The 14,640-nt window shown below is 46.3% G+C and overlaps 1 protein-coding gene across 2 annotated transcripts in view; it reads right to left on the reverse strand.

Annotated features, from left to right (window-relative positions):
- ANO8 (anoctamin 8) overlaps positions 1-14,640 on the reverse strand; it is a 99,637-nt gene that overhangs the window by 28,562 nt on the left and 56,435 nt on the right. For both annotated transcript variants that reach the window (XM_077252259.1, XM_077252250.1), the window contains exon 6: positions 7,965-8,081. In XM_077252259.1, the coding sequence (XP_077108374.1) occupies positions 7,965-8,081 (117 nt within the window). The remainder of the gene's footprint in view (positions 1-7,964; positions 8,082-14,640) is intronic.

Here is a 14,640-nt window from a genome sequence, read left to right on the forward strand (position 1 = left end):
TAGAACAACTGCCAGATTATTAATGTATGTCTGGAGGACTAGCAATTTACATTAGTGACTTTAACTACTTCTACCCCACCCAGAAACTAGACACATTAGGATAGTCCTCAAATAACACTGACATACTGTCCATAATATCATCACTCTGAAACCATTGTCCAAACCCACAATATTCCTAGAGAACCAGAGACCATGTGGTATGGGTTCCAAGCATGCATTTGCGGGGAGCGAGTGACAGATTGCACTCTGTGATAGAATATTGAACTTGATATTAAACCAACACAGACTATTATTCTATAGTAACACAGAGGCTCTTATGTACCAGTTCTGGTCTATATGCCATTTCTATATGGTGTGTAATGATCACTTTTCTCCATTCCGATAGGTTTCTGCTAATGCTGCTTATATTTCCCATTATAACTGGCTTTCTAGAGGGTGTGGAGTCTTATCATATTGCAATTGCTCAGGTCTGTGATCTATCTATAGCAGGGTTGAGAAATTCATTTTTCCTAGGGGCCACTAGAAAGACTAACTGTTGAGGAGGGCTCAACAAAACGAACAAACTAAATTCTTCTTCTTCTTACTATTGTGTTATATTAATTTTTAACATTTAATATTGAGTAGGATTAGGCTGACTAGCTGCTACTGTTAATACATGTGCATTTTTTTATCACTACTGGCTAATCAAAACCACATCATTTACTGTTTTTTTAAAGCTTATAAATCATATTGCTCCTGTTTTTCAGCCTTTGACAGCAGCTCCCAACTCAGTATCATGCCTCCACAGTCCCGTACACAGTACAGTATGACATCACCACAAAGCCCCCCCTTGCCCGGTATGACATCTCAACACAGTCCCCTACACAGTAAGATGTCCCCACAAAGCCCTCTTTCCACAGTACGATGTCCCCACAAAGCCCGCATTCCAGTATGACGTCCCCACACAGCTCCCTTGCTCAGTATTACGTTCCCACATAGCCCTTGCACAGTATGACATCCCCACACAGCCTCTTTGAACAGAGCATGATGTCCTCACACAGCACTCTTGCAGAGCATGATGTCCTCACACAGCACCCTTGCAGAGCATGATGACCTCACACAGCACTCTTGCAGAGCATGATGTCCTCACACAGCACTCTTGCAGAGCATGATGTCCTCACACAGCACTCTTGCAGAGCATGATGTCCTCACACAGCACTCTTGCAGAGCATGATGTCCTCACACAGCACTCTTGCAGAGCATGATATCCTCACGCAGCACCCTTGCAGAGCATGATGTCCTCACACAGCACTCTTGCAGAGCATGATGTCCTCACGCAGCACCCTTGCAGAGCATGATGTCCTCACACAGCACTCTTGCAGAGCATGATGTCCTCACGCAGCACCCTTGCAGAGCATGATGTCCTCACACAGCACTCTTGCAGAGCATGATGTCCTTACGCAGCACCCTTGCAGAGCATGATGTCCTCACACAGCACTCTTCCAGAGCATGATGTCCTCACACAGCACCTTTGCAGAGCATGATGTCCTCACACAGCACTCTTGCAGAGCATGATGTCCTCACACAGCACCCTTGCAGAGCATGATGTCCTCACACAGCACTCTTGCAAAGCATGATGTCCCAAGATTTTCCCTCAATGTACTGTCAATTAAAATAGAAAATTATGGTAAGCTACTCACCTAACTCTGTTCCCCCGCTGCTCTGGTCTGCAGTGTCTACTGAGGAACAGCTGGTGCGATGTAGAGATGTCATCGCTCCTGCTGCACTTAGACGCAATCCCTTTGGCTGCCCAGCGGGTTACAAACTGTATTTGGCTACAAATCATATATATGCACTCCTTCATAGATCACTTACTTTTAATCATCTATTAAAATCCTTGTAATGTATATTATTGTGCCATAAGGTGTTTATGAAATGTTATTACACATGTGGCATTACAAATATTTCTCTAAATTGCTATTTATTCCCACCTGCTAAATATGCTTTTACACTCTAATTTTAAGTCATTTTTCTCTGCATAGTGCTTGAGTTTTATCTAGAGCAGACATAAACTTGATTCATGCTGGATAAAATAATTGTATTACGCATCAGTGAGTCATTTAAGATCTATGTCAGTGACAATGCACATCCGCCACCTCTTCCCTGTCCATCCAACTCATCTGCATCCTAGAAATGGTGTTCCTATGACCACATCATGACATCATGAGATACGTCATATGTAGGAGAGGTGACGTGTGACGCTGCCATGTAAGTGGGGGAAGAGGGGGTGAGTTACTGTATATAGCTCGATTAAAGCCATTGTCCACTACTTGGACAACCCCTTCTTTAATGTTCTAGTTCCCAGTAACAGATTAAGCTTAAAGCCACATCCTGCTTGGGACAGCTCCACCAATGTTGGTGCAGAGTCTCCCATCACTCGCATAACATTTCTATGTCACGGGAATGCTGCAGCCAATCAACATTCGTTAACTGGCTGCTGCCATTATTATTTCGCCAGAGCAGACATCCGATCTGATGGAATATTAATGAGCAACCTCTGATTGATAACTCATGTGAGCGCTGAAGCCAATGTCACACACGCGCCAGGAGACCTGGCTCTGACATTGCTTAGTCAGCCCTTGTCTGGGAAAGGAAAAGAAGCTTTTCTGATTTTACTCAGGCATTTAAATAGGACATATCATGTGCAAAAAAAAATGAATTACTTACCCTACCCAAAGCACCGTGCGCCCCTGAATCTGCAGCAGTTTTCTGTTTCTCATTTTGTCCCTCTGTTGCCGATATGGCATTTTGTTCCTTTTGATGCCCAGTAAGCCAATTCCTGACTTTCCTACATGCACTTAGGCAAGTCACATTGACCAAACTGTTCAACCAGTTTCAGAAGCTGCCAAGCTACATTGAAGGGAACGACTACACGCCCCTGGAGAAAACTCTTCTAACATGCTCTCTGGAACCACAGGCCAGGAATTAGCATACTGGGCACAAAAAGAAAAAAGGACATCTCTCCACAACGGAGAGACAAAGATGTTGTTGTCTTGAGGATTCACACAGTGTTGCTAGACTTGTGCTGTGTGTAGTTACACTGATGAGGTGTACCAGAGAAGGGGAACTCAGAGTTACTGCGATACTCAAAGTGGATGATTAGTTATAATACCCTGAATAACTCGTTACTTTTACATTAGCCTGTGCTGCATGCTATTGGCGGCATGGAATAATCTCAACAATATATTTTGCTTTTTCTATTCTAGTGTAGCTATAAATCTTCTTACCACTGCACTGGGCTCTTTATGTGTCAAGGAGCTGGCCTTTATTTCCCTCCAGCCCCCTTTTCTTCTATAAGGCTATGTGCAGACGATCAGATTGGATGCTGTGTACTTGAGCGGTCTCCAACCACGCACCGTCCCGATGTTACAGTACAGTGAAATCCCATGTCCACTATGCGTGCACTGACGCCCGCGGCTCCCCCGCGGAGACGGACATGTGTCGCGTCTTTCCAGACTGCAGCATGTCTATTTCTCTTGTGGAGACGCGAGCCTCTGGAAAATAAATTTCACCCGTACAATGTATTGAATCCGCATGGTTCGGTGAAGACATGCAGATTTACCTGCGTTCAGTAGACGGCAGCATGTTGGATGCACTGAACATGCACTGCATCCAAAGCGCTGCAACTTCCGGATCATGTGCACCCGGCCTGTTATTAATTTGGGTGAATTATTAACTGAAACAACTCCCGTAATTAAAGGGAACCTGTCACCCCCCCCCCCCCCCCAAGGCGTTTTGAACTAAAAGAGCCACCTTGTGCAGCAGTAATGCTGCATTCTGACAAGGTGGCTCTTTTAGTTCTGGGTGCTGTAACTGCCGAAATAATCAGTTTTGTAATTTGTCCTAAATACCTTCTCTTCAGTCAAAGAGGCCAGCGTTTCCCCCCCTGCTGCAGACACCACACAGCCGTCACTCAAATCTTCTTGGCGCCGGGCGCCGCCTCCTCAGCGCTGTTTTGAAATGAGCCAGCGCCTGCGCTCTTTTCTCCTGCCTTGGGCAGGCGCAGTGAGCGCTGCCCGTCCTCTGTCCTCATATGCAGTCCAGCTGACTGCGCCTGTGCGACCGCCCTGCCTGTGGATCCCCGCCCCGCAGTCTTCTGATTTATTCACATTGCGGGGCTGGGAATCACAGGCAGGGCAGCCGCACAGGCGCAGTCAGCTAGACTGCATATGAGGACAGACGGGCAGCGCTCACTGCGCCTGCCCAAGGCAGGAGAAAAGAGCGCAGGTGCCGGCTCATTTCAAAACAGCGGTGAGGAGGCGGCGCCCGGCGCTAAGAAGATTTGAGTGACGGCTGTGTGGCGTCTGCAGCAGGGGGGAAAGGCCTGCCTCCTTGACTGAAGAAAAGGTATTTAGGACAAAGTACAAAACTGATTATTTCGGCAGTTACAGCACCCAGAACTAAAAGAGCCACCTTGTCAGAATGCAGCATTACTGCTGCACAAGGTGGCTCTTTTAGTTAAAAATGCCTGGGGGAGGGGGGTGACAGGTTCCCTTTAAGATACCCTTTGGAATTCTGATTCTTAGTGTAAAGATAGGATTGTGTAACAGCCATGATAGCAATGAGACCCCACATGATTGCGATGTTGCCTTTAAAATTGTGTGATCCATTTTTAACTTGTATGCTATTCATTTAATAAAGATTTATATTTTGTCATATTTTGTGCCTTAGAGCCCGTTTGTTTGTAGGGTTGTGTTAAAAGTTCAGGATTGGGGGTGGGGTGAGGACCGAACCACCAGACCAGCACATATTCAAACAATGGGCACTGTAATGCTCCATCAGAACAGAGTGGTGAACCACCACCAGTCCACAAGTTGTCACCTATTGTTTGGCTAGGCAATAACAATTGGAATAATTTTTATATTAATTTATTTTATGTTGTCGTTATTTAGATTTTTATTTTCATAAAATCCTCCTTGGAGTGGCCATATTGGTGACACAGTTCTGTACAGACAGTCTAGCAGTACTTTATCGCAGCTGTGATGAAAAGATATTAATGGCCAGAGAAAGGTTACACTATTGCATTGTACAGGAAGGGGTGGCGCACAGGCTGCCCTGCAAGAGACCATGGAAATACATAGACAGTCTTATCTGTATGGGCTGAGAGGGGCATCATGTCTTTCCTAGGTCTCAGGTACTACAAAAGTGACAGTCACTAAATAGCCTGTCCACAGCTGTCCCTGTCTCTAACATCACAGCAGAGTGCCAGCCTACTATGTGCTCCTGGGGCTAGCATGTTGACTTTTATAAATGAATAGCCAAATAAAAAACAAAAACACCAACATTTTTAATGGGAATCTGTCACCTAATCTGAGAGCAGCATGATACAGAGAGAGAGACCCCGATTCCAGCGATGTGTCACTTACTGGACTGTTTGCTGTAGTTTTAATTTTAAAAAAACGCTTTTAATCAGCAGGAAATTATCGCTAGAGAACTAATAAACTTGCTGCCATGTATTCCAACCACATCCTCACCACTGATTGGCAGCTTCCTGCCTATGCACTGTAAAGTTGCCAATCAGTGATGGGGGCGTGGTTATACAGATTAGCTGGACTGGCGTGCACGTAAGATGTAGTCCTATAGTGTTAATCTCCTGCTGATAAAATATTGATTATATTGGAACTACAGCACACAACCTAATAAGTGCCATATCCCTGTAATTAGGTTTTTGTGCCCTATATTTTTTTTGTGCTGCTCTCACATTAAATAGAAAAAACTTGCTGACCAATTCCCTTTAATGCTAATCAATATAGCATGGGATGCCATAAAATACTTTTGTCCATATGGTGTATGTTGTAAGCTTTAAAAGGCATGTTTGAGGAGTACAATCATCCTTTATAATATGAAGCAAATGACATGCCATCAAACTAGAAATGTAGCCACTATAAACAACAATCCTTTGTGCCATTTTATAGCCCCGTTCGTCCATACAGAAGGGATCACACAACCTACTGTTAGTAGCCCAGCATAACAGATGGCAAATATCTCAAACACCCAGTAAGTAGGTGGAAACAAGACAAGTCTTTGTTCTGAGAATGCTCATTATCTTCCTATGGGTATGGATGACACGGAAATGTGGTACATTGTAAAATGAAGACTTATCAATTCCTATGGCTTTATCAGTTTAAAGCTCACGGAAAATTATACACAGACCAAAAAGTGCTTGTGTGCACTTTCCAAGTAATTACAGTACAAAGCTCAATGACAAAGTACAAGTGCTACTGAGTGGGTGTTATAAGAGGCTATGCAATGCTTTGCTGGAGAGTAATGTAAAATGCAGCCGAATGGACACTTTGTATAATTTATTAAATGTACTGTATAGAGATGGGCGAACCCGAACAGTCAAATTCGACGTCCATACCGAACACTCATTGTTCGGGCATGGACACAGAACATGGACTTCACCAGGAAGTCTGTGTTACTATCCGGATTCCTCCTGAACACCAGGTGTTTTTCGCACTGTCATGTGTATGACAACGCAGCAAACACAGCTTCTGATAAGCTGTAAAATCAACACCGCCGGTCAGACAGCCACGGTTCCCATGCTGTCAAATGATAGGGTGAGCCCACAGCTATGATCTGAGGTATAAAGTTTACCTCTGGTCATTGGTGTTGGCTGAAGGGACAACTGCTCCCATCAGCAGATGCCTACTGCCGCTATCAGTGAGAGCAGCAGTATTAATCAGCCGGCGCCTGCACTGTAAATAATTAAAAAAAAAACTGCGGATTTTTGATAACCAGCCAAGCAAAACTCACAGCTGGAGGCTGCAACCCTCAGCTGTCAGCTCAGTAAGGTTGGTTATCAAGAATGGAGGAGTCCCCACACTATATTTTTTAATTATTTAGATAAATAATAATAAAAAAGGGTGTTGAGCCCTCCTTCATTTTTGACAACCAGCTAAGCTAAAGCAGACAGCTGGGGGCTGGTATACTCAGGCTGGTAAGGGGCCATGGATATTGGCCCCCCAGCCTAAAAATAGCAGCCCGCAGCCGAATGGCTCCGTGAATGTCAGTGTGTTTCCATGGACTGTGTGTTTGTGGGCAAAACACACTGATTTGTCCGTTTTTTTACTGTTAGCACAGACAAAAGTCACACGTGCACATGGATATCATCCACGTGACACGCACCGGCACCAGGGAAGAAGCGATACAGTAAGCGCCGTTCCCAAGGTGCTGAAGACAGCTATCATCATTCTCCCCTGCTCTGCCGGCGTTCAGAGCGAGCAGGGAAGAATGATGAGAGTTATATTCAACTGATAAAAGAGACAGCAGGCGGCAGCTGATGGGACTATTACTCCCATCAGCCTACACCTGCTGCCGCTAATAACAGCGACAGCAGGCGGCGGCAAAACCCTGAGTTTTGCCTGGCTGGTTATCAAAAATACAGGGGAACCAACGCCTGTTTTTTATTTTTTTATTTAATTACTTACAGTACAGGAGCTGGCTGATGAATACTCCCATCAGCCACTCCTGCTCTCGCGGTTATTAGCGGCAGCAGGCGTCGGCTGATGGGAGCAGTAGTCCCATCAGCTGACACCAGTTACTAGAGGTAAACTTTATATCTCTGATCAAAGCTGAACGCTCACACTGTCTTTTGACAGCGTGGGAACCGCGGCTGTCTGACCGGCGGTGATGATTTTACCGCGGATTAGAAGCACTGTTTGCCGCGTGTCATGCACATGACAGCATGGCAAACACTGGATGTTCGAGCCCCTATTCAAGTGAATGGGGTCCATGTGCGGGTCCGGGTACTGTTCTGGTACCCAGACTTTTTGTAACCGTTTGGCTGAACCTGCTGGACCAAAACATACAAGTGTCTGCCCATCTCTATTACTATAATGCGATGTGTTTTGTGGGCACACACTATTTTTGGACAAGTGAGAACAGATAATGTTAGGCACAAACATCATTGAGTGATCCCTTACCTAGGGGCTGTCGCTCGCACACTGCCTGGACCCAGGACTTCATGAGCCGGCTCAATATTCTCTGTTCATGCACAGGGAAAACCTGCTGGATGACGCCACGGGCAGCAAGCTCAGGGACTAACAAAAAAGGGAACAGTCAATGAGACACAGAATAATAATACAACTTTGGCATTTGTAGTAACATGAATAAAGTCATTTTTGGCATCTAGCTATAATATTGCAACAATGTGTAATCTATCAAAGTGTGACTGCAGGAACCCCCACTGACGCAAGAATGGGCTTTCTTGGTCTCACTTTTGCAAAGTGGGTGCTAATGCAGAGGAATAACTCTCTAATGTCTATGAGATATATGGATAAAGAAGAACAGTCTAACCTGAATGATGTGTAAGACTCCCATGAGACTTATAGAAAGTGACTTCTCTACTAGGAAAAGGAGGCTGGAAACCCCGTTCCCATTGCTGGCGAGTGTCTGAACAGTCAAAGCAAGACCAATTGTCACGGGGAGACTAGGTGAGCGAGAGCTAATAACCCGGGCCCCTGCAATTTCCCTCAGACTAGGGAAATCCTGACTGACCCTCTACCTGGAGTTTACATTGATGGTGTGCATGTCCAGGCCTCGAACCTCACCCTGTCTCCTGTTTCAACCCTAGACTGAAACCTCCGCCCACCACCCAGTGAAGAGGTAATACTCCAATACCCACAGTTAGCACAGACAAGGATAAAGGAAAATATACACCACGCCGCAGTCACTCAGGAATACACTATAAATGTGCAGGGCAAAATAAGTACAAATATAGGAAGGAGTAAATAAGACAAAGGAAAATACACCACCAGCAACGAATCTCCAACAACCAGCTCTCCACTCCAGACCGAGATAACAACGCACAAGACAGAAGCTATAATCGGCGACGCCCAATGATCAGGAGAACTATTTAAAGGCAATGGGCATGGCCCAGCTTCCAATCCGAGGATCAGGTAAATTAACCCCGGAACAGCTAGATAAAATCTAGCCGACGCCAATGAGCAAATAGTGGTCAAAAGCGGAATTACCGCTGTCTGTCGAACGACCTGGTCTGAACAGCGTCCGACATGACAGTACCCCGCCTTCTACGAGGGACCCCAGGGCCCTCACGGCTTATAGGACCCGGCTTGTCTGGATGGCGACGATGAAAAAACCTGACCAGCCGATCCGCATGAATGTCCGAGGCTGGTACCCAAGACCTCTCCTCAGGCCCATAACCACGCCAGTGTACCAAGTACTGTAAAGTGCGACGCACTACACGAGAGTCAACCACCTTGGAGACTTCAAACTCCAAATTACCATCCACCAAGACTGGAGGTGGCATAGGCGCCGCGTCCACAGAACCCACCACCTACTTTAGAAGAGACCTGTGGAACACGTTGTGTATCTTATACACCGCAGGAAGCTCCAATCGGTACGCTACTGGGTTAATGACGGCGGTGACCCTAAATGGACCAATAAACCGTGGACCCAATTTAAGGGACGGTATTTTGAGTCTTATGTTTTTTGTGGATAACCACACCCAGTCAACCACACTCAGGTCCGGACCTGGCACACGCCTACTGTCAGCCACACGTTTGTACCTAGCACCCACACTCAACAGGCGCTGTTTAACTCTCCTCCAGACTGATGACAATTGTGCTCCTAACTGGTCCTAACTGGTCCTCCTCCGGAACGCCGGAAGAGCCCCTCTGACTCAATGTACAAAACTGAGGATGTAACCCGTAAACACAAAAAAACGGAGACTCCCCAGACGACTCCTGGCGGTGATTATTGATGGCAAACTCAGCCAAAGGAAGAAAGGTAGACAACTCCTCCTGGTTATCAGAGACAAAGCAGCGTAGGTACTGTTCCAAATTTTGGTTCATACGCTCAGTCTGACCATTTGACTGAGGATGAAACGCCGAAGAATGAGATAACTTGATCCCCAGCCGTGAGCAAAATGCTCTCCAAAATGTTGCCACAAACTGAGACCCCCTATCAGACACGATGTCAGACGGAACCCCATGAAGTCTGACCACCTCCTGCACAAATATCTGAGCCAGAGTTAGGCAACGAAGGCAAAGACACAAAGTGAGACATTTTAGAAAACCGATCAACAATCACCAAGATGACCATGTTCCCAGCTGATGAGGGCAAATCAGTGATGAAATCCGTGGAGATTTCCGTCCAAGGCTTACTAGGTACCTCAAGAGGAAGTAGTGTGCCAACAGGACGGGAGCGGGGCGTCTTAGCCCTAGCGCACGTGGTACAAGCTGACACGTATGAGACCACGTCCTGTCGGATCTTGGGCCACCAAAACCGACGTGTCACCAACTCCAAGGTACCTCTAACCCCTGGGTGGCCAGCGAGGACAGCATCATGATGCTCCGCCAAAACCTTTAGGCGGAGATGAAGCGGTACAAAAGATTTGTTGATGGGAAGCTCAGATGGTACCTCCTCCTGAGCCTCGGCAATCTCAGCCTCAACCTCGGTAGTGAGAGCCGAAACCACAACACCCTTTTGGAGGATGGGTAGTGGATCCTCCCGAGGTTCTCCCCCCGGAAAACACCTGGACAGAGCATCCGCCTTAGCTTAGTGTTTTTAGACCCCGGTCTATAAGTGACAACAAAATTGAACCGCGTGAAAAACAATGCCCAGCGAGCCTGCCTGGGGGACAGACGCTTGGCTGACTCCAAATACAGAAGATTCTTATGATCGGTAATAACAGTTACCTGATGTACCGACCCCTCCAAGAAGTGTCGCCATTCCTCAAAGGCCAACTTAATTGCCAACAACTCCCTGTTGCCGATATCGTAGTTACGTTCGGCGGACGACAGTTTCTTGGAGAAATAGGCGCACGGACGTAAACCACTCAAAGATGAGCCTTGAGATAGTACCGCCCCCACACCAACCTCAGACGCATCGACTTCCACAACAAAGGGTTTTGATACGTCTGGCTGCACAAGAATGGGGGCTGAAACAAAACTGTTCTTAAGAAATTCAAATGCGCGCACAGCAGCCTCAGGCCAAACGGAGAAATTGGTACCCTTTTTAGTCATGTCAGTTAGCGGTTTAGCAATGATGGAAAAATCCTTGATAAAATTTCCTATAGTAGTTAGAAAACCCAAGGAACCGCTGAAGTGCTTTCAGGTTATCAGGACGTTCCCAATGCAGCACCGCTTGCACCTTAGCGGCGTCCATTTTAAAACCAGAAGCAGACACAATATAACCTAAGAAAGGCAACTCTTGAACAGAAAATACACATTTCTCAAGTTTAGCATACAGCTTATTCTCTCTGAGAAGCTGTAACACCTGCCTGACATGATCTAAATGAGCATCACGGTCGCAAGAATATATGAGGATGTCATCTAGGTACACGATAACGAATTTCCCAAAATTATGCGAGAACACATCATTGATGAAATGTTGGAACACTGCAGGTGCGTTAGTCAACCCAAATGGCATCACCAAATTTTCAAAATGACCCTCAGGGGTATTAAAAGCCGTCTTCCACTCATCACCTTGACGGACTCTTATGAGGTTGCACGTCCCCTGAGGTCAAGCTTGGTAAACCACTTAGCACCTGCCACCTGGTTGAACAAATCTGGTATCAGAGGCATAGGGTATGGATCACGAACCGTAATCTGGTTCAACTCCCTGAAATCCAAACACGGGCGTAATCCGCCATCTTTCTTCTTCACGAAGAAGAACCCTGCTGCCACCGGCGAGGATGACGGCCTGATGTGCCCTTTGCTCAAGCTTTCAGCAATGTAATCTTTTAACGCTTGTCTCTCCGGACCGGAGATGTTAAACATCCTTGGTTTACGCAATTTGGCCCCTGGTTTAAACCTGATAGAACAGTCATAGGGACGATGTGGCGGCAACTCTGAACAACCCTTCTCAGAGAACACATCCACAAAATCCAGAAGTGACTCCGGAACCCTTGAAGTCACCGCAGCCACACATGTGGCCAGGCAATTCTCCTGGCAGAACTCGTTCCACTGAATTATGTCCTGAGTTTTCCAGTCAATTACCGGGTTGTGCATAGACAACCAAGGAAAACCCAAAACTACCTGAGCAGGAAGATTCCTGAGCACCTTACATGTAACCCGCTCGGAATGTAGAACTCCAATGTGGAGTTTCACCTCAGCCACAAATTCAGTAATCTCCCCCTGAGAGAGAGGAGCAGCATTGATGGTGACCACGCGGATAGGATGAGACAGTTTTTCAATCCTAAAACCTGCTGTGCGCACAAACTCCTCATCAATGAGATTTGTGGCTGAACCACTATCCACAAACAAAAACAGTAATTGGCAGCTCACTGCCATCAATAAAAACCTTAGCAGGGAGCATGCATTGAGAAACCACCATGGAGGATATACATAAGCTCAGATTGGTCTCCTCCACACCCTCTGAGCTTAGAAGTTTTCCGCCGTTGCGTTTTTCTTAAGACAGCAGAGGACAGATGTTAATAAAATGACCAGTTTTACCACAGTAAAAACAGGCTCCCTGCTTCCTGAGCTCAGGGGCTCGACGCTTGACATGTGACACCCCTGCGATTTGCATAGGCTCCGTGGGCTCACCTGCAGCAACCTCACGTGAACCTAAACCCTCTCCCATAGGCGGTGTCTCATGTTCCCCGACGCAAACGGCGATCGATGCGGACAACCAGACTCATCGCGGAATCTAGAGAAGCAGGAGTCTCGTACATCAGAAGGGCTTTTTTAACCCTTCCAGAAATCCCATGTATAAACTGACTCCGCAATGCTGGATCATTCCATTGTGTATCGATCGCCCAGCGACAAAATTCAGAACAGTAATCCTCTGCAACTCGCTCCCCCTGGCGAATAGTGCGTATCTTAGATTCTGCTAGAGCCATTCTGTCAGGTTCATCGTAGATTTTTCCAAGAGAGGAAAAAAAACTCTCCACAGAGTCAAATGCAGCAGAATCAGATGGCAAAGAAAACGCCCATGCTTGGGGATCCCCGCTTAACAATGACAACACCAGGCCCACACGCTGAGCCTCATTACCCGAGGAGATCGGGCGCATGCGGAAATATAGTTTGCAAGCTTCACGAAAAGAAACAAATTTACTGCGTTCCCCAGCAAATTTTTCAGGCAAAGGAAATTTAGGCTCAGCAACTCTTCCTGTTGCTCCAGCTTGCACATTAGATACTGCTAGTTCCTGTTGCTGCACTGCCCCCCTGAACTCAGTGACCTGTAGGAACAGCGCCCTCAACTGGCGGGTTATGGAAGTCTCATGGGATCCATGACAAAACACAAAAAAAAAGAAACCCCCTTTTTTTTTTGTTGTTTTTTTGTTGGGCCGATTACAATGTCACGGGGAGACTAGGTGAGCGAGAGCTAATAACCCGGGCCCCTGCAATTTCCCTCAGACTAGGGAAATCCTGACTGACCCTCTACCTGGAGTTTACACTGATGGTGTGCATGTCCAGGCCTCGAACCTCACCCTGTCTCCTGTTTCAACCCTAGGCTGAAACCTCTGCCCACCACCCAGTGAAGAGGTAATACTCCAATACCCACAGTTAGCACAGACAAGGATAAAGGAAAATATACACCACGCCGCAGTCACTCAGGAATACACTATAAATGTGCAGGGCAAAATAAGTACAAATATAGGAAGGAGTAAATAAGACAAAGGAAAATACACCACCAGCAACGAATCTCCAACAACTAGCTCTCCACTCCAGACCGAGATAACAACGCACAAGACAGAAGCTATAATCGGCGACGCTCAATGATCAGGAGAACTATTTAAAGGCAATGGGCATGGCCCAGCTTCCAATCCGAGGATCAGGTAAATGAACCCCGGAACAGCTAGATAAAATCTAGCCGACGCCAATGAGCAAATAGTGGTCAAAAGCGGAATTACTGCTGTCTGTCGAACGACCTGGTCTGAACAGCGTCCGACATGACACCAATCAGATTTCTAAAAAAATACAACTTTCTTTGCTTTGAATTAATTAACTTACCTGTGGACAGAGACCCCACTTCAGAGATCTCGCGGAAGATCCAACAGCTGGTTAAATTGTATAAGGACCAGAACGTCATTGATTCTAAACTTGGTGAATTTATGTGTAATATGCATCCGGTAATTCCAGTATTTTATGTGTTACCTAAAATTCATAAACATCCAACATGTCCCCCTGGGCGACCTATTGTGGCGTCCACTGGTTCCCTATTGTCACCAGTAGCTAGAACAATTGAAAAAATCTTGACTCCCTTACTTACACATATCACCTCCTTTATTAGGGACACCACTGACTTCTTACAGAGTTTGAGGTCAATGGGTACCATACCTCAAGGATGTCTTTTTACCAGTTCTGCGCATGCGCTTGCTTTCGTTTTCTGTCTTGTTCCACACACAGTGCTGTGCTGTGACCGGAAGTGACGTATCGGCCTGCACAGCATTTATACCCACTTTACGGCACTACCCATCACTACGGGCTAGCACACACACCGGTCTCCTTAGGACGCACATGGATTAAGGTATTTGCACTCTGGGGTCCTTGTTTATTATTATCACTATATCCATCCCTTATCAGAGCGACTCCTTTTTTCTTATAGCAGTTTGGCTGATTCCCCTTAAGTTGTTTACAGATTTAGTCAGGATCCAGGTACTATTTGGACTTAGTTTATGGTGTATACCCG

Source organism: Ranitomeya variabilis, chromosome 1 (genome assembly GCF_051348905.1).
Source record: "Ranitomeya variabilis isolate aRanVar5 chromosome 1, aRanVar5.hap1, whole genome shotgun sequence".
Classification (NCBI taxonomy): Eukaryota; Metazoa; Chordata; class Amphibia; order Anura; family Dendrobatidae; genus Ranitomeya; species Ranitomeya variabilis.